This window comes from Cydia pomonella, chromosome 8 (assembly GCF_033807575.1).
Source record: "Cydia pomonella isolate Wapato2018A chromosome 8, ilCydPomo1, whole genome shotgun sequence".
Classification (NCBI taxonomy): Eukaryota; Metazoa; Arthropoda; class Insecta; order Lepidoptera; family Tortricidae; genus Cydia; species Cydia pomonella.
Genome location: NC_084710.1, coordinates 22,435,776 through 22,463,526, shown reverse-complemented (window position 1 = coordinate 22,463,526; position 27,751 = coordinate 22,435,776). Strand labels below are relative to the sequence as shown.

The following is a 27,751-nucleotide window of genomic DNA, read 5'->3' as shown; positions in this document are numbered from 1 at the left end:
TCGGCGAATCAATAACGACTCATATTCTTAATATTGAACTTAACTGGCTCTCATTTCACATTTATGTTTTAAATTAATTATAGGCATAGACATACCATATCATATTGTAAGTACAAAGTTTCAGAGCAATCTAGCAAGTCATTTTAAAATGAGAGCGTAACTACATTTGTATGGAGAACCGAATTTGCTGCGGACGCACTATGTAGCATAATCGGATTAGGACCAACCTCGAAATCTCTGTAACAGTCATGAAATTTATTATGTATATAAATTAAAGGCCCCTTTTTCATGCCCAAACCATTTAACATTTGGGGATCTCGAGGAATCCGAGCCATCTTGGAAAATGTGTACCATCAACACAACAGTCAACATTAAAACTTATTAAATTCTACACAAAAAAGTCCTCGATATCTTTGCAGAACAATACATCTTGTTATAGAGAATACTTGCTGAATCTAAGTTTAACGCTTATACACTTCCAGGGGACATTCTCTTAAAAGGAAACTCGGAGGAATATGAATTCTATTTTTAACTATACATTTGTACGTGGTCTACCCCAATATTAACATTTTACTCTACTGTGACTATACCAGAAAGAAGGGTTATGGGTGTACGTACTGATGATTCAGTACACCCAGTAGCTAGGTATTAGGATACTGGACGGATTTTTTTAAATGACGTATCGTTAGATTTCTCTTGCCATTCACAACCTACTTTTACTTGTTCTATTAAAGAAAAATCAATACAGCCGCCTTGAGAGGACTCCGAATATTAAATCATATTTTTTCTTCTAGCGTCTAAACTATTGAGCGGAGTACAGTAAAACAGACATCAGTAGATCCACAGTTAGTATACAAGTGCTATGCAATACAAAGTTACTAAAATTAACGGAAGAAAAAAGTTTAGGGCTAAATAATACGTCATTTAAAAAATCCGTCCAGTATCCTAAGGTACAGGTTGTCCTGAATCCTCGGTACTTATACCCATAACCCTACTTTCTGGTTAAGTTGCAGTCAAGTAAAATATTGATATTGGGGTAGATTATGTACAAATGTATAGTTAAAAGTGGAATTTTTATTGTTCCAAGTTTCCTATTAAGAGAATATCCCATGAAAGGGTATAAGGGCTAAATCTGGGTTTAACAAGTATTTTTTACAGCAAGATCATTTTTTTTCGCAAAGATGTCTAAAACTATTTTATGTAGAATTTTATAAGCTTGAATGTTGCCTTACACGATTATTGAATAAAGAACGTAGATTTAGAGTAAAACGCGAATTTCTCCTGGATGGTCCACATTTTCCAAGATGGCTGCGGTTCCTCGAGGTCCCCAAATGTCAAATGGTGTGGGCATGAAAAAGGGGTCTTTAAGGGGCGTATATACATACCAAATTTCATGACTGTTCAGACATTTCGAGTTTGGTCCTAATCCGACTGTGCTAATGCCACTATGTACGTAAACTGTAACTGTACTGCGGACTCAACCTTCACGTTATAATTTTTTAAGTATTAACGTTGACATAGTAACGAAAATAATAAACACGTCAATTGAAGTAAACAATATTATTATATGCAAGAAAATTTTGCAAAATAGGTACATTAAACATTAATGATTAATATGTAAAACACCATTAATTATTGAATTAAAATTATGATTTTGTGTTAAAAAATATGAGACCAATTATACAGCCCGATTACACGGGCTACATATTAAAAATGATTATCATGGAAACAGTAAATATACACAGGTGAACAAAGTTATAGTAAAATAGGTGCATAATTTCAGAGCTTGCCTGGCCCACCTGTACCACCTACCATGACCACGGCCGTCTCCTACTATTATTTTTTTCTAATACCTATGGCCTTACTAGCGAATAGTATTCCATGTTCTTGATCCAGAATTTAAACCCTTAACTACATATTTGTGGCACTTGGGGTTGAATTTGAAACTCTAGGGCACTAGCGTGGCTCTATGAGAGCGCCTTATATAGGCTTCTGGTGACCAGAGGATCAGCATTGTTAACCAGCGCGGAAATGCACCCAGCCTTCTGGGCACCCTACCGAGCGACCAGAATATAGGGCAAATATTTTATGTATACGTTTTTGACTTAAGTGTTTTTATCATGTTTTATATTTAAACTTACAGATGTCGAACTACCAGCAAAGTTTTTGAAGAGGTGTAGTTTTTATATTTCCTGGTACCAAACTGATACAGGAAATTGGAACATCAGTAAATAATCTACACCGAAGACAATGAAATATAGTCACATAATACTTTAATGTTTTATTTTATTAAAGAAATCGGTAAAAAAATGTGTTAACTGAAAAAGATAAATTTTATTTTATTTGTAGTTGAATAACAAAATATGTATTTAATCTCCTTTTAACATAGGAATTCTCTTTGTGTAGGTATATATAAATAATAGGTACTTAGGTCTTGGTAAGTAATATAGACAGGACAGTAGGTCTTATCTTAATAATTTGAGATCTCATACATGCGTTCCGATATATCTGATGGCGACTGTACATACAATGGGGTCGCGTATACGAGTACAAAGAGCATTAAAATAGTTGTTGATAGACCAAGTGAGCGAGCTACTATGGTACCTATCTTTATATCAATTTTATGCATTATGTAATAGCGCAATATAGAATTTTTTTTTGACAAATGTAGTATTATTTTTATAGTAATAAAGGTTATTCATGAACCATCTCGTAATTTAAAAAAAAACGGACTTTATCTCTAAATCATATGCCTTATATTTACAGATGTGTTAGGTTACAACTTGGTTCGTGAACGTGGTTTAGAAGCAACTTGAGACTGGGTGCGGAGTAAATTGCATCATTTTTTTTTGCAATTTTGAGCGTTTCTAGGAGAATATGTGGAGCGAGCATTATTCGACGTGTAGGTGTGGGTTCAACAAAAAGATCGCATGTCAATAGTGCTTTATTGTCGTTAAAATTCAATTAATAATCGCCTTTATCGACCATCAACTGTGTGGTCACTTTTTAATTGATTGACATTGTCAGGTATAGTTTCACTACTCGCCGCCGCATTATTCATAGCGCATTACTTATACTATCGGATACAAGATGTCGCTGATTCTTGTAAAGTTATGTTTTAAAAAAAAAAGACGCCTTACTCTATGCCATATATTGTATGAAAGGAAGGGTATTCCCTGTCGTACGTCAAAAAATCCAAGATGGTGCCCAAGCCCATAGACAATAAAGTCTAGCAATAAAATCAACACTTGTCAAAATTTGACATTAGCAATCCACAGTCAGGTGACAATCAAATCAAACCGATCCACTTCGAGTTCAGAGCCATTACAAACTGTATAGTAGTAATAAACAAAGTTGATTTTAGTTTGATTATTTTTTCTATGAATGAGTTTTGATTGTTCCAAATGATAATATCCACAGTTGATAGAATCAACACTTGATACAATCAACATGCGATAGAATCAAGTGTTGATTTGATGTGGACGCGAAATTTGACAGTTGTGCATGTCGAATAAGGCCCCAGTGCTAACCCGTTATACTTACTTGCGTATTTTTACATGCAATTAATGTTCCCACCCTCCCACCGCAAAAATAAATACGCAAATAAATATAACAACCCACCACCAAAAGTACAAAACCCTCCTCCTCCTCCTGAGGATGCCTCGTAGAGAGGCGAAACACGTGTCGAGTTTTGTACTTTTGGTGGTGGGTTGTTATATTTATTTGCGTATTTATTTTTGCGGTGGGAGGGTGGGAACATTAATTGCATGTAAAAATACGCAAGTAAGTATAACGGGTTAGCACTGATTGACTAACACGTAATTTTCTCGCGGATAAGCAAAGTAATATTTCTTGTTTTAATTGACACTTAACAGTATTAAAAGCCTAGTAGGTATCTATTTTTAGACTTTCCTCAATCATATTGTTCGTTAATTTTTACAATTCACTAATCTAACTTAGACATTTTACACTGTTTTATTAACAGAAATAGTTAAACTTGTCACGCCAACCTGTTGGCTCGGGTTTGGAGAGACTGATAAATAATAACTACAGGTAATCTCCATACAAAGTTGCATTTCTCATCATTCGTAAGGGCGTAGCGAGGCTAGAGTAAGACCAAGCTGTTGGCAGCGATTTTGATAGTCCAGACGGTGCAAGTATTATTTTAAATGTCAAACTTCTATGAAACTATGTAACTAAACGTTTACTTAACAATTGAACCGTTTGGGCAATATGCAATGTTGCAGATGGTGCAACATTGCACATTGAGTCAGAATTCTAACAATGTGCAAGTTGCAGAACATTCACAAAATTTCCAAAATTTCTGGAAACTTTCATGAGAAAACTCTCATGCAGGTTTCCACTTAGAAAGTTCCTGTTCAGGTTAGGGATTGTTATTACTACTTAATATTCTTAACTGTTGACGACTGTTTCATTTAACATTTACATAACTCATTGAAAAAAGAAGGAAAGAAGAAAGAAAGACGATGTATTTAGTGCCACAACACAGTAAATACATAAAACACAAGATTAGAAAAGTTACTTAACCTATGACCTTTGGCGTCTGTTTCATGTGTCATCGAAATCAAAATTAACTGTAAGAAGGTTTGGCAATAAAAAATACCGAGAAAATTTGAACTTTGCAATTTTTGAAAATTCCCTTTGGAACATTGCTACGGCTCAGTTTCTTATCTTTATGGTGCTATTTTTATACTGAACGCGCCAAATAATGGTTCTTATGACAGTTATTTTTCCTTCAAGTCTCTTTTAATTCATAAACTGTTATTACAATCGGAATATGCCTCGACTCTTGAATTCTCCATCGACTTCCGGTTCCGGCCGATAAGGTTTCGGAAATTAAAATCGAATCGTATAACCGTTTACCAATTTCGTTGGCGAATTATTGTTATTTATGGTTCCTTTGCAATTTGACCTTTCTTTGTGATAACTTCGTTGAAGCGTTTCTTGTTTAACAGAAATTCTGGTTGAATAAATACATCGAACACGTGGGTTGGTTTTGTCGACTTTCTGAGAAAACCTTCTAAGTAGCCACCATTAAATATTTATTCAGGGACTGTTCTGCAAAAATTCGTAGTTAAGTACAGATAATGAATAAATAATTCAATTCTAGGTAAAAGTTCGTGGTTAGATTCACACAATTCACACAATACAACAATTTGTTTTCGACAGATGTTTGAGCTTAATTCTAAAAATTATTAAGGACATAATTTTATATTTCCGAATAAACTAACGCTACACTTAAAAATATCTACAAACAATTTACGTGACTACTCTATATAAGGAAAAAGAAATGTCATAGTGGTCATTTGACGTGAGAGGTATCCCTAAACATAGTATACCTGCATACATAAAGACACGTCCCTGATGTCATTAATGGAGCTTTTAAAAAAACTACTAAAACAACAAGAACCCTCTCGGTTCAAAAAGTGGCCGTCGTCTTCCTTAGTACTGCCGCCTACGCAACATTTTGGAATTAGGTAACCAATCAGATACTTATTAAAAAAAAAATAGCATACCTTCAGATCCTCAGCGCAGGCTTATGATCTTACAGAAAGCAAAAAACATGCATTTACACATATCTTATCTGTGACCAACCAGATTCCAAGTTATTAAACAGTGTTCGTAGGTACTTTAGTGAATATTTTGGTTTTAAACAATTGGGACTTGGGGTAGTGAGGATTGCCAATCGTTATTGTTTCAATGTCTCTGGGTTTTAGTTCCAAATCGTCAATTATTAAATGTTCCATAAATGAGCGATAAAATCACTGTTGAGTTAATATAAAATAAATACATATTGTTGGAATTTTGATGTAATTGAAAAACATGCGCTTAATTTAAGATATTAATGTAGATTAGTAGAATTATTAACAACATGATGAATATAATTAGGTTTAAGTAAATAAAAGTTTATATGACTGTTACATAATAAAAGCTATTAAAATACAATATAAATGATACAATAGTGTCATAAACGCCCCCGTTTATGACACTCGTGTGATGTGGTGGCGATTTCATAAAAATATCTCATGCGTATTTTAATGCCTTATTGTAGTATTTTTAAACGCGATGGGTGCGCTGACAGGTCGTCTCCATATTGTTATGGATGTATGTGTATGTACTATCCCTGAATCAATGTTTTCTATGGAACAGCTGATTTTTAGGGTTCCGTAGTCAAATGGCAAAAAACGGAACCCTTATAGATTCGTCATATCCGTCTGTCTGTCCGTTTATGTCACAGCCACTTTTTTCCGAAACTATAAGAGCTTACTGTTGAAACTTGGTAAGTAGATGTATTCTATGAACCGCATTAAGATTTTTACACAAAAAAAGAAAAAAAACAATAAATTTTGGGGGTTCTCCATACTTAGAACTGAAACTCAAAAAATCTTTTTTCATCAAACCCATACGTGTGGGGTATCTATATCTATGGATAGGTCTTTTAAAATGATATTTGTTAGATAAATGAAAGATCGAGATCCATAGCAGACTGATTTATTTTCAATGTGCAACTACCGACATACTTATAAGTCTACCCTACGTAACACCTCCCTCTCATTTCACAATAATAGCTTATACCTAAACTAGATATGGTCTTATAATTACAAGAAATTATGTAGGTTCTCGTATAAGACCATGTTCAATGTAACTAATTTAAATGGCACTGCTAATAAAGTTAAACGAGTGAAATAAACAGTATTATATTCACAGCGGAACCTAGATACTTATTATAGTTTTTAATTATACATTATGTATTATGATCAGGCCTCGGAGTATTTTTAGCACGGTAAGACTAAGGAGAGCTATGGAGTCTTTGTTAACATTAAAATTAAATTCATACTCATACTCATCCTCATTAATTAAGTTCGTCCGAATCGTTTTATAAATACTTAGACTACTTATATGTAATTAATTCTGTTTACATATATTTAATTAAATGTTATATTATAAAAAAGTAATAATATGTATATGTGTATGTATATGTATATGTATATGTGTATTCAAGTAATAGACGACATTACACAATTTTTTACATGTTTCGGCCCTGACACGATTAGAGATAAATTTGTAAAAGTTCTCCAAAGGAACCCAGATATTAATGAAATACGAACGATGGCAAGCTCACAACAATTTGAGGAAGTTCTAAAACATGCTACTTTAACTTCAGTCGATGTGGAAAGATCTTTTTCGTGTCATAAGTGGATTTTTGACCAACATAGAACATGTTTCACTCCAGAGAACATGGAAAAAGTCTCAATTATTTACACATTTTACAACTGGACTGATGAAATAAACAACGTACACGTACCATGTGAAGATTTTGAAGAACTCATTCCTATAGCTACGTGTTCTATGGATATTGATTGTTAATTCTATGGGGTTGTTTACCTTCATATTATTTGTTACTCGTCAATGAAGATGGTGGTGTATTTTTTATAGCTATTATTTATTTTATGAACTAAATTAATGAGGATGAGTATGAGTATGAACTTAATTTTAATGTTAACAAAGACTCCATAGCTCTCCTTAGTCTTACCGTGCTAAAAAAACTCCGAGGCCTGATTATGATATTTATGATTCAAGTCTACGTATCTTTTACAATATATATATATATATATATATATATTTATTTAGGAATACATTCTATAACTTCAAAATAAGTAGGCTTTACTAAGTGTTATTACCATTATCCCCACTGTTAACTGACAACTCATAAACCTTATTGCAAAGACATAAGGTCCACAGATACTAAGTTATTAAAGTTAATGTTTGTACATGATTTTCCTTATCGATAATCAGATTATGAATGAAGTTCAAGGTTGCGTTGATACATTGTGCAATTATCATTCATATCTTTAATCATTATTATTAAGTACAAAATATTAGCTAAGTATTGAAGTTATTTGCGGAGTGTAGGTATACTTAGTAATTAACTAGGTCATTTAGTTTTTTGTAATTGTTCTATGCAACGCAAAGCGGCCTGTCGCCTAGTTCGGCCTTTGACCTCCTGCGGCGAGGAGGGCCCCATTCTACAGTCGGCATTTTGAACTGGACTTTTTACAGGGGGCAAGTGCGACTTCAGTTCCTCTTCTGCAAGCTGCCATTCATCTACTGTGTTCTCTTTTTCAATGACTTCTCGTTGCTCGTCATCGTTCACCAAAGGCTCTTGGACTTGAGTAAGAGAAAACCGAGACTTGCGTTTGTCCTGTAACATTTGGTCAATGTGCCGTTTGTGTACCTGGCCATCTCCAGTTTTGACAGAATATGATACGGGGCTCTGACGGTCTATAACTACTCCTTCCGTCCATTTTCTATTCTGCTTCTTGTAATCTCTGATCATGACCGGGTCTCCAACGGTAGCCTGGCGTAGACGCGCGGCTCGGCGCTGCTCACTGGCGACCTGATGCTCACGCACGACCTCACTAGCGTCAGGGCGCAGCAGGTCTAGGCGTCCACGTAGCCGCCGCCCCAGTAGCGCGACCGCCGGTTCTCGCCCGGTTGTGCTGTGCTCCGTGTTGCGATAACTGAACAAAAATCTACTCAAGGCAGTTTCTGCGTCTTCGTTTTCAACGACTGCCTTTTTTAAGGCTCGTTTTACGGATCGCACAGCATTTTCGGCTGCCCCGTTGCTTGCTGGGTGGTAGGGCGGCGTTAGGGTTTGTTTTATGCCATTTAGCTCAAAATATGTCCTCAGTTCGAGTGAACTGAAAGGCGGTCCGTTGTCGGATACCACCCGTTTAGGCAGACCGAAACGCGCAAACATTCTCCTAAAACACGATATAACTGTTGACGCAGAGGTATTGTTGACTTTCTCCGCCTCTATCCATTTAGAGTGCGCGTCAATAACAATCAAGTAATACTTATTGTTAAAAAGCCCTAACCAATCAATATTTAACCGGGACCAGGGTTCCTCGGGCCACGGCCACGAGTGAAGCGGCGCCGGCGCCGGCGCCGGGCGCACCGCGCGGCAAGCGTCGCACTCACGTGCCGTTCGTTCGATGTCTGTTTCAAGCGTCCCCCACCAGACATAATTACGAGCAATTTGTTTCATTTTAATTATCCCCGGATGTCCATCATGAATTTCTTTTAAAATGTCATTTTGCAAGGTCATGGGTATTATAATTTTATAACCCCATAATAAACATCCCTGATCAATATGAATGCTGTCTTTACGAATGAAAAATGATTTTAGCATAACATCGCTTACAGTTTTCGGCCAACCGAACATAACATACCCTATAACTTTACTCAAAACTGGGTCTCGCGCTGTCTCAGTTTTAATGTCTTTAAAACTAAGTGGGAAACTTCTCTGAATAACATTTAGATAGCTGCCTGCCTCATCCTCTCTTTCAGCTCGATTGCCAGTCGAGGGCAAAGGGAGACGAGACAGCGCATCGGCTTGGCAGTTCTGTGAAGACGCTACAAATTCGATACTAAAATCATAAGCAGACAACGTAACAGCGTAAAGGGATTGCAATCCGGTCCGGCGGATCCGGTAATCCGGCCGGATCCGGCATTTTTTAGGAGCTACCGGATCCGGTAAAAATCACCGGATCCGGACCGGATCCGGTACAATAAAAAAAACGCCTAAATACAGCACGCGCTGTGCGTTTTAGATGAGGAAAAAGCGACGGATGAGCGGTATGCAGTTGAATAGAACAAAAAACGAATCAACAAGTTTAAATTTAGTGAGATAAAAATATATTTATCATGACGATAACTGGGAACAGGAGAGAATTTATTTTTCTTTCATGATGGTGGCATGATATGACGATTACATAAATACTGTAATAGAAGGAAAAATTAAAGTATGGAGATGCCATGGAAGGCATTTGTAATTTATGCTAGAGAGAAGGTTAATGTTGTGATAGGACATTAAAACTCAAGAAATGAACAGGTTTAAGTCGGCGGTACTCAACCGACTTGAGTTGAGCTCATCAATATGTGTGAATAAATATATGATAATATTGATAGTCTTTAGTTTACTCCGATTATATATATATATATATATGATAGAATATAGATTCTTTTCTATTCAAATTTAAGATAGAATCTTTTTTCTTCAGAATTTCATCCAATTTTATGTAATTTCCTTCATCTTCTGATATGTATTGTATAGGTGAAAATATATCAATGTTATGAATCAGATATTTTTTATAAAAATGTATTTTTGATCTGTGAAAACCATTCTTCTCTACGTCTAGCCAATTCTTTATTTGATCCATGTAACTTTTCTTAGAGAGTCCCTTTCCGTGATGGTTTTAATCCTACACTCTGTTATTTTTGCACGAGATCGCCGTGTCGTGTTTCATTCCCTATAATTTGCCCTTCTATCCCTAAAATCATATTTTTAAATCATACAGTCTACTACTTTCTCGCACAAAAAAATGAGAGCAAGATAATATTGAAGCGCATTTAATATAATTTTGGTTAAAAGTAAAATATCTTCTTTCGTTACTAGAATGGATGTCAACGTTACAAAGACTTCAATCAAAGAACAGTTACGAAAACTTGTCCTTTCAAGGAGTTCCATTTCCCACCCCACATTCCATCATCAGGCTTTGGAAACTAATCAAATTCATATTTATAATCGAAAATTTGAGCACTTGTGAATGGTTAAATATAATAAACAACCGATTTCATATTTTGTTTTTAAAGTGATATTGAAATTGTAACACTTTTTACTACTAAGTTCTATTTTAATGTTAAGAAGTTATTTATTAACTTCATATTATAGATTTAGGAATACGTTTTACGCAAAAAACTAGAAAAACATGTCATTTAATTAACTTTAATATCCCTATACCAATCCGGATCCGGTCCGGCCGGATCCGGCCGGATCATCGTCAAAATCCGGCCGGATCCGGCCGGATTGGAAATCAATCCGGTTTGCAATCCCTAAGCGTAACGCTGTAATCTACTTGCAGCTGTGACTGGAATGCCTTTATTTTTACCGAAAATGTAACTGAGAGGCTTATGGTCACTACGAAGTATAAAGCGCCTGCCATACAGGAACTGGTGATGTTTTGTTACCCCAAAAACTATAGCTAAAGCTTCTTTGTCTAGCTGCGAGTAGTTTTGCTCCGCAGTGCTAAGCGTTCGCGAGGCGCAGCTGACCGGGCGCTCGCGGCCATCTTTGCCGCACTGGGCCAGCACGCAGCCAAGCCCGTACGCGCTGCTGTCAACCGAGAGCACCAGGGGCAGCGTCGGGTCGTAGTGCGCCAGCACTGGCGCGCTACTTAATACCTTCTTGATTTTGGTGAACGCAATATTGCAATCTTTGCTCCACACCCAATCCACGTCTTTTTTTAATAAATTATACAATGGTTTAAGGATGTCACTCATGTTTGAACAGAATTTAGAATAAAAATTTACCAAGCCCATAAAGCTTTTCAACTGTGTAACATTTGTGGGACGAGGGGCTGCAACTATTGCGTTAATTTTTTTTGTATCTGTATGCAAACCGTCCTTATCAATGTTATACCCTAAGTAGGTCACACTATCTCTGAAAAATTGACATTTATCGAAATTGATACGGAGTCCATTTTCTTTAAGTCTATGCAGAACTGCCCTTAAATTAGCCAAATGTGTTGCCCTATCTTTTCCGGTGACGCAAATATCATCTGCAAATACTGCGGTAGATGGCAAGTCACTAAGTGTCTCTTCCATAATTTTTTGGAAATTTTCTGGTATACATTTAATACCAAAAGGTACCCTCCGATAAACAAACGTTCCTACATGTGTGGTTATAGCCGTCATCGGCTGAGACTCTTGTTCTAACAGACACTGTTGGAATGCATTCGATAAGTCCAATTTTGCAAATATCTCTTCTATTCGCGGGAGTGGGTAATGAAAGTCTTTGAGTATAGGGTTTATTGTGATTTTGTAATCCCCGCAAATACGGATATCACCGTTAGACTTAATAACCGGCACGATAGGTGTTCCGTAATCCGATCGCTCGACCTTGTAAATGACGCCCTCCCGCTGCAGGCGCTCGAGCTCGCGCTCCACGCGCTCGCGCAGCGCCAGCGGCAGCGCGCGCGCCTTCACAAAAACAGGGACATCATCTGTTAGATGCAACCGAATACGCGATTTGAAAGTACCTAGACCCTCCGCAAATACCTCCGGATACTCTGTTTTTAACAGATGTGCCATCGAATCGCTATCAGATATATTGTGAAATTGTATACAGGATGATTCAGGAGACGTGAGCAGGATCAAGCCTGCATATTCAGTAAATTATCAGCAACGGTTTCGTACCAGTATTTGTGAGATTAACGTTAATTTAATTTTTACTGTTAAAAAAAAGAGTTTTATTTTTTTTTACGATATTTATGGTCACCCTCTTTGTTTTATCCATAATAAGTGACAAATTGAATGTCATCGGAGTGTGGTTACTTTTATAAAATCGTATGTCACTCAAGTGTGACATTTTATTTTCTTCATAATCTAAGTGCTGTCATAACGGTTAAAGAGGTTTTATCTTTGTTAATTAAGTGTTGTAGGGTGTCCAAGATTGTAGATAATCAAATTTGTCCTTAACAAAAAGTTAAATAACAGATAAAAAGCGTGATTGTTTTACTTAAATATGATGGTGAACGATTCATTAACATTTACTGATTGTGTAGGCTTAGTCCTGCTCACGTCTCATGAATCACCCTGTATACTCCAACAATTTTAATTTTCTTATCCAAGTGCGACCCATAAGCGGGGGCCCACCATTTTCAATAACATGTAATTTGAGTTTAGCCGAATTTTGTCCACAAAGTATATCAACGTCAATATAACCGAGCGCCTTGATAGGATCACTAATATAAGATTTTAACAACAATACATTTTTGTTAATGGGCAAATGTGACAAATGTTTTTCATAAAACAATTTGGACACTGCAGATATTTTACTTCCCGTATCAACTTCAAATTTATAAAAAGTACCGTTCACAGATAAATTCACTAAATACGGTCCATCGTTATCTCCCTTCGAGATCAAATTATAAAAATGGCAATCGTCGTCGTCCGATTCGCTACTATTATTTAAAAAGTACTGACCTTTAGCCGTCCTTTTATTGAAAAAATCGCCACTCTCACCTTTGCGCGTACACATAACTTTTAAATGGCCCTTGTCGCCACACGAATCACATGAAAAGTTCTTGTACCGGCACTTATTTGGTGGATGAGTAAATTTGCCACATCGCGCGCATGGGGCCCGCTGTGCACCGCTGCCGCCGCCCCCGACGGGCGGGCGGGCGCGCGCCCCGCGGCCGCCGCTCACGCGATGCAGCCCGTCGTCGGCCGCGCCGGGGCCGGCGCCCGCTCCGCTGGCCGGGGCGCACGCCGTGCTCGCGTGCCGCTCCGCCGCCTCGAGCGCGCTAGCCAACTCCACGGCCCTCTTGTAATCTATGTTTTTCTCGGCGAACAATCTCGAGCGCATCTCCTCGCTGTATAAACCTGAGACGAATTGGTCTCGTAGATTTTCCTCGAGGCCGGTTCTGAAGTTGCAGGTTTTAGCCAAATGTTTTAACCCTTGAAGGTAAACACGAATGCTTTCACCCTGCTGTTGCACCCTTTGCCGAAAAACATGTCTCTCGGCTATCTCGGATCTTTCTGGTTCTAAGTGTTTTTTTAATAAGGCCACTAAATCGTCAAAACCTTTGTCCTCCGGATGGTCAGGGGAACACAAATCACAAAGTAAATTGTAACACTCGCCACCGACAACCGTTAACAACGTGGGCACTTTTAGATCGTCACTTATGTTATTCAACTTAATAAACTGATTTACGCGACGCACGTAATTGTCCCAATCAGATTCTAACGAAAATGGTTCTATTTTACCGATCGGCATGTTAAAACGGAGCGTAAAGCACTTTAAATTTAATTCTTAACTCGACTGCGCCAATGTTAGATAAATGAAAGATCGAGATCCATAGCAGACTGATTTATTTTCAATGTGCAACTACCGACATACTTATAAGTCTACCCTACGTAACAATATTGAGGTTTCTAATATCATTTTTTTTTAACTGCATAGTTTGCGCGAGAGACACTTCCAAAGTGGTAAAAGGTGTCCCCCCCCCTGTAACTTCTAAAATAACAGAATGAAAAATATAAAAAAAATATATAATATACATTACCATGCAAACTTCCACCGAAAATTGGTTTGAACGAGATCTAGTAAGTAGTTTTTTTTAATACATCATAAATGGTACGGAACCCTTCATGGGCGAGTCCGACTCGCACTTGGCCGCTTTTTTTTCTTGATTCCGGCGTTGGCCCCATAGTAAAAGTTGTTCACCTGTGTATGACCTATATATTCGACCCTCAGAGTTTGGTCATTTCTTCACCTTTAACCTTGCCATCGCTAGTTTAGAAATTGTAATCCAGTATATTCTCAGTTCGGCCTTCAACTGACCTTCACTTGTATACCGACGTATTAATTTGGTGTATATGTGTTTTTATGTAAGTACTAATATAGGATGTAAGTTGTTTTGATTTACTAACAAAATATGGATCTGATGGTCTGAAATAAACAAATTTTATTTTATTAAGAGGGAAGAATAGCTTCTTGAATCTAACGGTAATTTTTCTATGAAATTTCATTTCGGGAGAAAACTGTCACCACTATGTAAATCTTAACAAATCACTTTGATTTTGATGTCGATCGCTTCAGCATAATATATTCTAGGTTTATAGGTATCGTTTAAAAAAAAATTGAAAAAAGGAAAATCTATAAACCTTTTCCTTCCTCCTTTTCCATTTCATTGTGTTTTATTTTTTTTATTTTTTACAAATTTATAGTTTTGAGATTTTTCCCTGTATTTGTAGTGTAAGGAGATATTTTATCGCAGTTTAATGCTTAAAAATATTCTGCTACTTTATTTACATGTGCTTTTGTATAGTAATTAACAAACTTAAAAACTAAATCTTTGACGACCAGTTTAGCCTAGAGGGTAGTGACCCTGCCTACGAAGCCGATGGTCCCGGGTTCAAATCCTGGTAAGGGCATTTATTCGTGTGATGAGCATGGGTATTTGTTCCCGAGTCACGTGTGTTTTCTATGTATTTAAGTATTTATAAATATTTAATATTACTTCATCTATTTAAAAAAAGTTATTAATGTAATTTTACTCATTGGGTAACGCACTTTCGATATCAGTTGGAAGTTTTCTGATAGCTGTATATTTACGGAATTATGGCCTGGCCACACTTAACGATTACACCCTGTATATCGTTGTCTAAGTACCCTCAACACAAGCCTTATTGAGCTTACTATGGAACTTAGTCAATTTGTGTAATATCGTAAAAAAAAAAAACTAAATCTAATAACAATATTATATACTAGGGTCGACAGGTACCCAGGTAAATGTGTCTAGCACGCTGCTGGCGTTACCTCTTTGGACGGCCAACGAAATATGCTGGACCAGATATGCGCCGGACCTGGGGTCGCCACTTTTTAATCGGAGGCGTTGACCCAACTTTCTTATAAATCTATTAGCATCTTTGTGTCAATTACATACTAAAATATCATGGAGAATGGAAAATATTTAGGAGTTGAATAATGTACAAGAATTGCTCATTTAAAGGTATAAGATATATGCATACCGTTTTATTTGGCAGGCGTCCGGTTTTTTATCCCATAGCTCAGTACTTAGTCCATCGCTTTCACCTAATAGCCCAGTTCATTTTAGATTCTATAAATTTTCAATAGTCTTTACACCCTGGCGGGTGCTGCCTCTGCGTGCGTCCCATGACACGGGCAAGGGCAGCATCCGCTCGGTGTACCCCTTACATTTCATTAAAGTGTCAAAAGGGCCTCTACGTTTTGGCTTTGGTTCTACGCACGTTCCCAAAGGCCCAGAACACCATTGTTCCGTAATGGGAAAGACATATCAATGTCTTAATTGGAACAGCAAATACCAGTTTCAATGTCGATGTCCTGAATGTTTGTTTCTGGTAGCAATACAATCTTACAGAAAACCGCAGCCAAATAACACTAGACCCTACTCATAGTGTTGTGATCCTGCCAGTGTGTAAGGTTGCCAGAGCTCAACGAGGGTGCAGAGTGTTAGGATCGGCAACGCGCATGTAACTCCTCTGGAGTTGCAGGCGTCCATAGGCTACGGAGACTGCTTACCACCAGGCGGGCCGTATGCGTGATTGCCACCGACGTAGTATAAAAAATATCCAGCATCGCTATTCTGCTATGCTGTTTCAATTGGAATGTCACCTTTACTAACCTTCTTAGAGAATCTATTCCGTAACAGGATTTAGAAGCCATTAAGCAGCTTAGAGCAATTCTTACGACTTTGCAAGTAGGGCAATTGGCTTTTAATATCCGCGGTGGCTTAGCGACTTAATTAATAAAGGGTTTATAAGAGAATTATGAATTTCATTATAATTAAATTCTATGAAAAGTACTTTTTTTAACGTCTTTAAAAAGGATGACGTTTTTCATCATTGACCCATCTTTATTTAACTTTCTTTTATATGTATACTTACTTACTAACTTACTAGTTTGGCGCAATGACCCAAAATGAGGCTTGGCCTCCCATCTAACAGAAGAGCACACCCGTTTACCCGGTCCTGCGCGGCTTCACGCCAGTGGGCCTAATAAATACAAAATGGTACTCTCTACCGCGGCTCTTATATTTATTACGTTACAAAATTTCGGCGCTTTCCGCCGCTGCGCCCGCTTTTACATTAGTCCGTTGGAGGTGGGACGGTGCCAGTGTGTCTACGTAGGCAGCATCCCACACTAACATCCGTCCCAAGCTCCAAGGAACCAAGGACACCCCATCAGGCCTCTTGCCATCATCCCTGATAATGCCAGTCGGCTCAAGAAGAGCAGGCACATTGATGGTGGCAAGAGATCGACGGATTATGTCATTAAGCGACGCATGATTTGATATTTTGTTACATCTAAAAGTCAACACCGCTTCTGACTAAATATCAAATCAAGATCCAACTCGTACAGTTCGAATTCCGCGATCTCAGGGGTTCGTGAAACTGCGAAACACAAACGACCTCCAGACAAATGTATTCAGCCATCCGTATATTTAATTACTTGTTCGTATTGTTGCTTGCGAGTTACGAAATCTCTAACTAATTGGCCGAGCGTTAGTGAAGGTCTCTGTTTCGGCTTGGGCAAAAATGCTTCCGTATGTTCTTCTCTGCTGGTCACTTTTTCACTCGCATCACTTTCACTTCACTTCTTTATTTTTTTTTCACTTTTTGACCGACTTCAATTTAATAGAAGGAGGAGGTTCTGTATTCGGTGGTGGCTATTTTTTTTATGTACGTTCACCGATTACTCCGACACCCGTGGTCCGATTTGAGTAATTATTTTTTTCTTACGATTTCCTACACAACGTAGACAATAATATTTTCAGAATAAACGACCTCCAGACAGTAATCAGTGATCACATTGTTGTACATGCGCGCCTAGAAGTTTAGAATACGTTGAGATTTGTTCTTAACTAGCTTTTGTCCGCAACTTCGTTTGCGGTAGTGACCAGTTATGAAGCCGATGGTCCATGGATGGATGAAGGATGCTCCAATTTTATTTGCTATATTAAATTGAACCTTATCACCGAGCTAGAAAGGTGTTCGTACCAAACTAGAGAAAATATACTCATTCCGCCTAGGTATATATTCGTGACACGCACACATTGAAACCGTCCGACATTGCAGTGTCACAGCTGGTCGTCAGTGGCGCGGCCTCTGTCAAATTGTTCCTCTATGGTATAGATATTTTTTCCATAGCGATAAACCGTATTTACTCCACCTGATAATACTCACTAGACTGACACGTAATACCTGAGTGCCGCAAAGGGAATAGAGTTTTCCACTTATTTATTTATTTAATCTTTATTGCACAATACACCTAATAGGTACAAATGGCGGACTTAATGCTTTAAGGCATTCTCTATTCTCTCTACTTAATCGTTCTCTTATCAATAACTTCTTGGCAGTTTGCCGGTTGCAACTGACCTAGGCCGAGGTCCATTCCGCAACTTATTAAATCCCAATGGGCTACATTCCTGCGCAATATTTTATAGGGACTCCCTCTGGTCGCATAACAACTTTAGTCATATTTTCAAGTGTCATAACACTTTAAGCATACACTTTTAAGTCATAAAAATCTTTAGTCAGAAATATTAACTGGGTTTTTGTCATAAATGAAAATTTAGGTTATGGTTCGTTAGGTGTGCACAAAAAAAACATATGACAACTGCTATGTATGTCATCAAATATTACGGCTAAAAATGTATGACATAATATAATATTAATTTTTATTTTGTATGATGAATGATGAAGTTGTTATGCGTATCAAAGATATGACTTAAACTTTTATGCAACCCATATGGACCCTATTTTATAATGTTTTTTAATAAATGGATGAATCAACTTTTTTGGCACTCGTTGCCATGGTTACGGTCTCCTGGGTTTCTCTTAAAACCCTAGTTTTTTGTATTTAAATGAAACAATTATGCATTTTTGTGGTAGTAAGAGGCCTTTCCCTAATGGGCTATCTACTAAGCATATTGAAATACACGGTGAAAGTACATGGTGAAATAGTTTTCTTACATAACTGTGCTACTCTTATCCCCTGGCTGATGGGACGGAATAACAACAAGAAATAGTCGACCCCGCTAAATACGTTCATTCAAACATAAAATTAATGTAAAAATTTTCGTTTCCGATCTGCAACGACGTCTGAACATGGACCCCCCACACATCCGATCGCTCCCGTTTTCTCCTGCGAAACGGTCCGTCTCCTTGAACTTTAACGTCTAAAAAAAAAGTCCAGACAAACAAACTGAAACGAATACGTTTAGCTAATACAGATGGACAGGCGGACGGACATAGCAAAACTACTTGAATAAAACCAGGAACCCTATTTGACTACGGAACCCTAAAAATTATGTAATCCAAATACGATGGAAGGCGTCACAATGTCATGTTAACTTCGCTATCGCTCGCTTATCAATACTAAACTATATAAACGATCGTTAAATGTTAACAGTTACGTTAACGTTATGTTATATTACGTGTACCACGTGTTATGAATAGCTTACGGTTAGTTTAATTAGTGGCTTTAATTAGTGATTGTGTACGATTGCTGGCACGCGAGATTTTTGTTAAAATAATGGTGACATCGATAGCGTTCATGTTCTCCATAACTTTAATTTAACACTTTATCGATAGCGTTTCCGCTTGTAATCAAAATTGTAAACAACAAATAAATCTAAGGCCGCGAACTGGACGCGCAGGCGGCGAACGGGACGGCGAGCGGGGTGGCGAGCGGGGCGGCGAGCGGGAGGCGAGCGGGGCGGCTAGTGGGGCGGGGAGCGGGGCGGCGAGCTGGGTGGCGAGCGCGGCGGCGAGCGGGGTGGCGAGCGGGGTGGCGAGCGGGGCGGCGAGCGGGGCGGCGAGCGGGGCGGCGAGCGGGGGGCAAGCGGGGCGGCGAGCGGGGCGGCGGACAGCGCGACTAGCGGCTGCCGCTGTCGTCCAAAACAGATTCATCTGCAGTGGCAGCACGGCTCCATTTTTATCACTTGTCACTGTGCCTGTCACTTTCGCACTTACATACTTGTTAGAACGTGAACTCGGAGCCCGCGGCTCCGAGCGGCACGATCAAAATATCCGTACACATTTTTTTGAACTTTACCATTTTAATTTATTTACAAATGTAACATTTAAATAATAAAAATACGGTAAAAACACATTTTTCGATATTTTTTTAAATTAAGTCCAACCAAAAGCGACTTAAGAACTGTCGAATAGGGATTATTAGACGCGAGGGTTTAGGCACAAGACGGTGAAGGTACAGTCAAGGCATTAAATACGAGTATCTCCACGGACAAAGTGCCAAAAAATGTGTATACACGCCCTTATTGCCCCTACATTAAGGTTGTGTGTTCATATTTTTGGCACTATGTCCGTATCGATATACACCGTGTTTTTATTGAATTTCGTTAACTTCGGGGTATCGGTAAGTACGTTTAAAGAAACTAAATGGCATAGTTAATTTAAAAAAAAAAAAAAATTTGTTTTTTTTTACTATTTTTATTTTTATAAAAAGTAACTAAATGTTGCATATAGCGTTGTTGTAACACGGGCATTACATATAACTCAACCAAACAATTGAAAACTGTGACATATCAATGTCATTTCGAACGTCGATCGTCCGAGATAGTACTTACGTTTAGTAGCAAATGTATGAACTCGCACTAAACACTAATCAATAAGTAAACAGGCCCTAAGGCAAGTGTACACGCTCGTAAGGGCCTTATAAGATAAAAATTAATGATTGATTATCTCCGAAATGGAGTTAATTAGAATATCGGTGTCTTTGAGAAAGTTACTTAATTTAAGCTCAGGAATGCACCCTCGAAATTAACGCAAATCAAAAAAAGCACGGTGTATAATACCTTGACTGTACTTTGAAATTAGAAACAGACACAGGCCAATTGGAACCATATTAGAATGACATTTAACGGATGTCATTCAGTTATCAAATATTTCGCTCGTACTTTTCCGTATATGTACGTATAGGCGCGGGCGAGACGCACGATATATTAACATGATTCAAATATCATTCTGATGGCCTGATATATTCTTCTAATGTTTTTTTTTGTGTTCCGTACCTCGAAAGGAAAAACGGAACCCTTATAGGATCACTTTGTTGTCCGTCCGTCTGTCTGTCTGTCTGTCAAGACCCTTTTTCTCCGGAACACGTGGAGGTATCAAGCTGGAATTTATATCAAATACTCAAGTCTACTGTCCGTTGGAACTGTGAAAAAAATCAAACTTCTAAGCCAACGCAATCAAAAGATACAGACGTTTATGCCGCAAATTTTCCCGTGAACTCAGAATCTTAAAATTTGGTACGAAGCAACGTCTTATAGCACAGATAAAGGAAAAATTGCGAAAACCGTACATTTTTAGTTACGTCATTTGGACGGGACCGGGACGGGTTTGTATGGAACCCTCGGTGCGCGAGTCCGACTCGCACTTGGCCGGTTTTTTTTAATTTATTCAGAATGTTATAGACCTTTAATAAGAAATGATTTTAGGCCATTTAAAATTACTTGTATCAAAGTAAAACTTGAACAAGGCCTTGTCAATTATCTCTTATACATGGACCATAGTCACCTATATATTATATTTTCATCACACTTGCTCGTAAACAGGCTGTATAATCCATTTTTTTTTACATTTCATTACGCCCATGGGTTTATTTGGCATATTTTTTTCAAGTAGGTATAAATGAGTTTTACTTTTTGAATAGGTACTAACATTTATACCTAAATTATTTTGAATGTGTATGTTTATAAATAATTATAATTTAAAAGCCGTTTAAAATATTTTTATACATTTTTCAATCGTGGCTGAATGCCGGATGGATCTATGCTATCGATGCCTATCATGTACAAAATGACAATATGGCGGACGAATGTTGGATTGTCACCATATTTAAGAATTATTTCGCGTCTAATTTAGTTTTTTCCTCATAAGTGTGATGAAAAACATTGTGTGTCACGGGCGGTACAAGAATTCTTTTTTATCGCCCTTAATACACAATGTATTTTCACCCTAGAGTACTAACGCTAACGGTCCGATTCGAACTTTAAGATACTTCTCCAAATAAAAACGATACTTGTGACACTGACATCTCCGATCCATATCGTATCTAGACCTAATATTTGACGCATCTTAAAGTTCGAATCGGGCCGTAACTGAAAAGGTTTTACTTACCTTACACAAAGTTAATCTTTCCCCTATATGAGTCGCTAAAACCTTCCATTCATAAAATCTCTCCATTATACTCGTAAATGTATGATGCATTGCGCTATTTAACTGCAATGCAGTTTAAACCACGAAACATAATTTCAACTTTAAACGTAAAGAACTAAGGTGCAGAATCGTTTGTGTTTGAGTTAATTTTGTAGTAATTTAGGCCGAAAATAGGTGACGTGACGTAGGTTATTTTTTTTTTTATTTTTTTTTTTTTAATTTATTTAGAAAACAAACAGCCTTTTACAAATATGTCTAAAGTAAATGAACTAAAAATAGGCCTAAAGTTTCCTACATTACTAAGAAAACTATTACATGGAAATGTAAATTACGCAATTATAAATTACCGGTTTAGTTGTGTGCTACATGCAAGTAAGTTAAGAAAACATACAAAAGTATGAAAAATATGAATGGAACCAAATTGATCAATTTCTAGAAAACAAAATTTGCCGAACTTTGTTCTTGAACACGGACAAACTATGAACAAAAATATCTATATCGTTAAGAGATTCATTATACAAATAAAAAGTGCGCCTAAAGAAAGAGTTTTTAGCATACTGTGTGCCACAGGAGGAAATAGAAAATGTGGGTTTAGAACGTGAGTGGAAACGAGAGATTTTGAAGGAAACGCTATCTAATAAAAGGTTACAATCTATGTGATTTCTAATAATTTTAAATAAAAATAAAACATCTAGATATGCTCTTCTTTTCTCCAATGGAGGGAGACTATGTTTAGCTGCTGACGAAAAATAATCACAGTTATAGCGGCCGGTTCTGTAATCAAGGGACTTACAAAAAATTTTCTGAATCCTTTCAAGTCGTGACTTATGAATGCCAAAATGTGGGCTCCAAACAACACTGCCAAACTCCAAAATACTACGGACGAAAGAGTAATACAAAACTTTTAACGTGAATGTACTTTTGAATGGTTTACTTAAACGCAAAATCATTCCTAATTTTTTATATGCTCTCGCCACAATATTATCTATGTGTTCAACAAAAGAGAGTTTAGCATCCAGAGTAATCCCTAAATCTCGGATCGACGACACCCGTGAGACACTGCCACCAGCTAACTTATAATCGAAAGTTATAGGATTATGTTTACGGGAAAATGTGATAGTGTAGCATTTCTCAGCGTTTAGAATTAAGTGATTTCGCTGACAATAGTCCTCAAATTGTGACAAATCGGATTGTAACGCAACACAATCATCATAATTCCTAATAGTCTTATATATTTTTGTGTCGTCTGCATAAAGTATGTGGGATGAAGACTGAAAGATAGTATCAATATCATTTACATATAGGACAAATAGAAAAGGCCCCAGGTGAGAGCCCTGGGGAACCCCTGAGGGAACGGGTAGAAACTTCGACCTATGACCCTTGAGTGCAACCGCCTGACTTCTATTACTAATGTAAGACTTTAACCACCTAAAGAGGTCACCGTGTATACCGATCCTGAAAAGCTTCTGAAGTAAAATTGAATGATCTATTTTATCGAAGCATTTAGAGAAATCGGTATACACGGCGTCCACTTGATAACCGGCATCCAAAGCATTAATAATATGGTCGGTATAGGTGACTAGGTTAGTGTCGACGCTTCTACCTTTGAAAAAACCATGTTGATGCACAGAAATGTGTCGAGAGACCACAGCAGTCATTTCATTCGTTACAATTTTTTCGAAAACCTTAGCGAATACGCAAAGTTTCGAAATTGGTCGATAAAGCTTAATATTATGTTTATCACCGCCTTTGTGCACCGGTGTAATGATAGCCTGCTTCCAGATGCTAGGGACAATACCTTCACTGAGAGACTTTCTGAAAAGTTTAGCCAAGGGAGCCGCCAGCTCAACGTAAAGTTTAGAAACTAATAATGGATGAATGTTATCAAAACCTGCACCCTTATTAACACATAAGTTTTTTAAATGCTTGTATACTAAATCATCAGTAATATTAATACTAGAAATATCTACAGAACGGGACGAAGGCTGAGGAGAAGGAAGTCGTGATTGATTACAACCAGAGACAAAAACAGAACTGAAATAATTGTTAAAGAGATCACAAATAACATTGCCTTCGGAGGAGGATTTATCATTAAAATACATGTTAGAAGGTATTTCATTTGCAGAAAATTTTGACTTAATAAAACTCCAAAAATATTTAGGTGAAGAAGTAATTTTCTTTTCACTGAGGGCAATGTATTTAGTATAACAATCTTTACTAAGTTTCTTTTCCCTTTTTCTTAGTAATTTAAACTCAGCATAATCAATAACGTTATTATATTTTTTCCACCTAGCATGAGCATTCAATTTGTTTTTAATAATTTTAATTAAAGGTCTGTTATACCAGGGAGGATATCTAGAAGTTGAGCAAACCTTACGCTTTGGAACGAAATCATTAACCAAAGTGTTAAGAATAGAGTAAAAGTAACTTGTGGCACTTTCCGTGTCCATATCGTCGATCACAGACCAGTCCACATCGGAGATACCTTGCCGTATACTATCAAAGTTGGCTAAATGATAAAGATATTTATAATGCGCTATGGAATTTAAAGACTTCATTAATGACAAAGGAAAAGAAATAACTAACGATTTATGATGTAAATCTTCTTGTGTAAGAGGAGATAAACAGGCTGATACCTCACAACCAACATTACTCATGACAAGGTCTAAGATACGATCATGAGCATTGACACAACCATTGTACTGTTGTAATCCAGAGAGAGAGAGAAAATCAGAAAGTGCAATAGCTAAGGGATTGTTATTGTGATTAAGTGTTAGTATTGAAAAATTATCTATGTTCCAAATTGCGTGAGAAATATTAAAATCACCTAACAGCAGATAAGTATCACTAGGGTGACGGCATATTAGGTCATTGACATTATTAAAAAATAATTGCAACGAATCAGCATGATTACGATTATGGGGGAAATAAACACAGGCTATGCGTAAAAAGCACGCTCGCTCTGACACGGCAGAAGACGACCCCGTTGCAGCTAAGGGCAGAGACAGCCATAATTCCTCAGAGTACGTCGCACTACAAAGGTCGTCAGTGCGGAGCGCACGCAGGCCGCACCGCACCGCCACCAGCACGCCGCCACCGCGCGCCGCCGCCGACGACGGTCGATCCCGACGATAAACAACATAATTATGATAGAAAAATTCCTCATCGCTAAAGTCCTCCGTGAGCCAAGTTTCGGTTAAACATATAATATCATAATCAGCCGAGAGTACGTTTGCGAGAAAAGAATGCGATTTAGTTCTGAGTCCTCTCACGTTCTGATAATAAATGCTTAACTTATTAAGACTGAACATTAATAGGTACAGTAGAAAATAAGGATATGAAGTAGTAGCATGGCTCAAAGTATGCCAAAAATTTAATATAATGTTCATTAAATATAAGCACGTTTACTACCAAGAGCGTATTATAGATATATGTTTTTATTATAATTACATAAAGGGCGCGACAAAATATGTAAACCGAGGGATTAAAGCACAGTACAATAATAATACAGTACAAATACCAAGTAACTTTAAATATACACCACTGGGCATTAATGTAGTACAAAGGTTGGCACAATTTAGTTAAAAACAAAAGTCATTCAAGTTTTAACAGGTCGGATTCGGAGACGATACGTATAACCCTCGAAGTGTCATTTTTACGCAAAAAAATCTTGCATTCTTTCACCCACACATAAGCATAGTTCAGCTCAGATTTTACTTCGCGTGCACGCTTTAACAACAACTTATTAGCGGGCGTCAGGTGCTCGTTCAAGTAAACGTTGATCGATGGTCCGTCCAAGCCGGCGTCAGCCGTGGTGATGCCACGGCGGGCGCGGGCCGCCGCCAGCAACTCGTCCCTGCGCGCCCGCCGGGTAAAGCGGACGATAATCGAGGGTGGACGAAGATTTTGCTGCTTTGCTTCCGTAGAGAAAACTCTAATCCGATGAATACAATCGATGTCCGATTGGTCAAGGGCAAAGCCGACCTTGGTACATATATTGTGAAATATGGTACGCAGATTTTCCCCTGAACGTAACGGAACACCGGTGATCTCCACGTTATTTAGCCTTCCAAACTGATCACGATCATTATTTTCCTTTTTGAGGCATGTAACGTGTTCCTGTAACTCTTTAATTTGCGGCGGCAAAGTCGAAAGGGTCTCTATTTTATCCTCTGTATTCGAGATTCTCTCCTCCATACTAGCCAGGCGCGACTCCAAGCTGCTCCACTTGTTGTTCAAATCAGTGACTTGCAGCTGAACATTATCTATTTTGGCCTCAATTGAAGCTCTCGAAATTTTTACTTCGGCAAACAAGTCAGCTAACGAGGCCTCCTGAGAAATTTGGGGCGATTGCGGGGCCACTCGGCACGCGGGGCATCGCCAGGATGCTTTTTTCTCATTGGTCATACGCCTAAAGGTTGTTTCCGCTAACCCAGCACATCCAAAATGTAAGTGTTTATTACATGTGTTACATAAAACACCATCACTTACTATTTCACTACACTTGCCACACTCCATAATAAAATAGTTAAAGTAATACGCCGGTATTTAAAAGAATAAAAGATGCGACGATGGTTGTAAACACCTTATCAAAAACCAGGCGCGCGAGACACTGACAGTAAAACTAAATGACCAAGGGCGAGGGGTCAAACTCACTGGTTATCTTTTATTAACGCATAAGGACACAACTAATCCCAATGACGGTGAGAACCGGACGGACGGTTATTATGAGTCGAGTCTTGTAAATGTTGTTTGATAAAGTAGAAAGTAACAATTTTGAACGTTACCTAGTCAGATTTAAAGTTGTTTTTTCAGTGGAATAAATAGGCCTTTATAAGGTTTGAAGAGATGCCTCGACATACGGTCACGTCTGAAAATATCGATACGGACCAAGTGCCAAGAAATATTTATACATGACCCTAATATTTGGGCTATAAAGTCGTGTTTACATATTTTTGGCACTTCAATCGTGTCGATGTTTTCAGACGTGACTGTACATACATTATGACTGCTGACCGACAAATAAGTATAATATAGACTCACCGGGAACATAGATGAAGTAAGGATGACTCACGCTAGAACGATCTAGATCCGGGCCGATGTGTCAAACACTTCGATTTCTATTACGGGAAATAGGTAATTACGATTACGTGATGATTAAGTCTTCTAGCGTGAGTCATCCGTTTTAGAAATAAGGATGACTTATGCTAGAACGATCTGGATCCGGGCCGAGGCGTCCAACATTTCGATTTCTATGACGGGAAATAGGTAATTAGGATTACGTGATGCTTAAGTGTTTTAGCGTGAGTCATCCATTTAAGAAATAAGGATGACTCACGCTAGAACGATCCAGATCCGGGCCGAGGCGTCCAACGCTTCGATTTCTATGATGGGAAATAGGTAATTAAGCTACAACTCTTGTCCAGAAAAAAATTCGCAAACGGTTATAATTTATCTGTTTAATAAAAGTTGAGCTGCGAAATTATTATTAGTTAGTGTAAAACCTCCGCTGGTCTCAGGTGTTGTCGAGGTGATAAATAAGAGTGGACTGTATAGTATAGACGCTGGTTTACTCCCAAAATTACAAAATACAAAAGGTGACAAAGTGAATAGTCGTTGGGGGATTGCACAATAACGGTAAGTTTTTAAAAGCTCTGTAAACTGTCAGTTTTGAATATAAAATTGCCATAGTGAAATTAGAACATAGAGATATTGAATAACGATTGAATTTATACATTTCATTGAATATTTTAATTAAAAAATATGCAATCTGAATAAAATTAATTATAAGAATATTTGGATACATTAAATTAAATTATATAAAAAAAATATTGATTTTTAATTGCAAATATTAATGACTTAACCTAACGAATGAAGGATCAAAAATGAGTCCATTTTTGAACGATTCGTAACATGCTCCCGGCCTTGAAGCATT

The 27,751-nt window shown here is 37.7% G+C and overlaps 3 protein-coding genes across 4 annotated transcripts in view; all 3 read right to left on the bottom strand.

Moving 5' to 3' along the window:
* Positions 1–27,751, bottom strand: part of LOC133520852 (uncharacterized) — a 108,870-nt gene that overhangs the window by 61,831 nt on the left and 19,288 nt on the right. The gene's annotated exons all lie outside the window — the stretch shown is intronic.
* Positions 7,958–8,782, bottom strand: LOC133520331 (uncharacterized protein K02A2.6-like). The gene has a single exon (XM_061854703.1). It carries the CDS (start codon positions 8,780–8,782, stop codon positions 7,958–7,960), a length of 825 nt encoding a protein of 274 aa, XP_061710687.1.
* Positions 25,411–26,223, bottom strand: LOC133520330 (uncharacterized). The gene has a single exon (XM_061854702.1). It carries the CDS (start codon positions 26,221–26,223, stop codon positions 25,411–25,413), a length of 813 nt encoding a protein of 270 aa, XP_061710686.1.

Coding starts and splice junctions, on each gene's coding strand:
- LOC133520330 (XM_061854702.1), bottom strand. CDS start 26,223: ATGACCAATGAGAAAAAAGCATCCTGGCGATGCCCCGCGTGCCGAGTG.
- LOC133520331 (XM_061854703.1), bottom strand. CDS start 8,782: ATGTTTGCGCGTTTCGGTCTGCCTAAACGGGTGGTATCCGACAACGGA.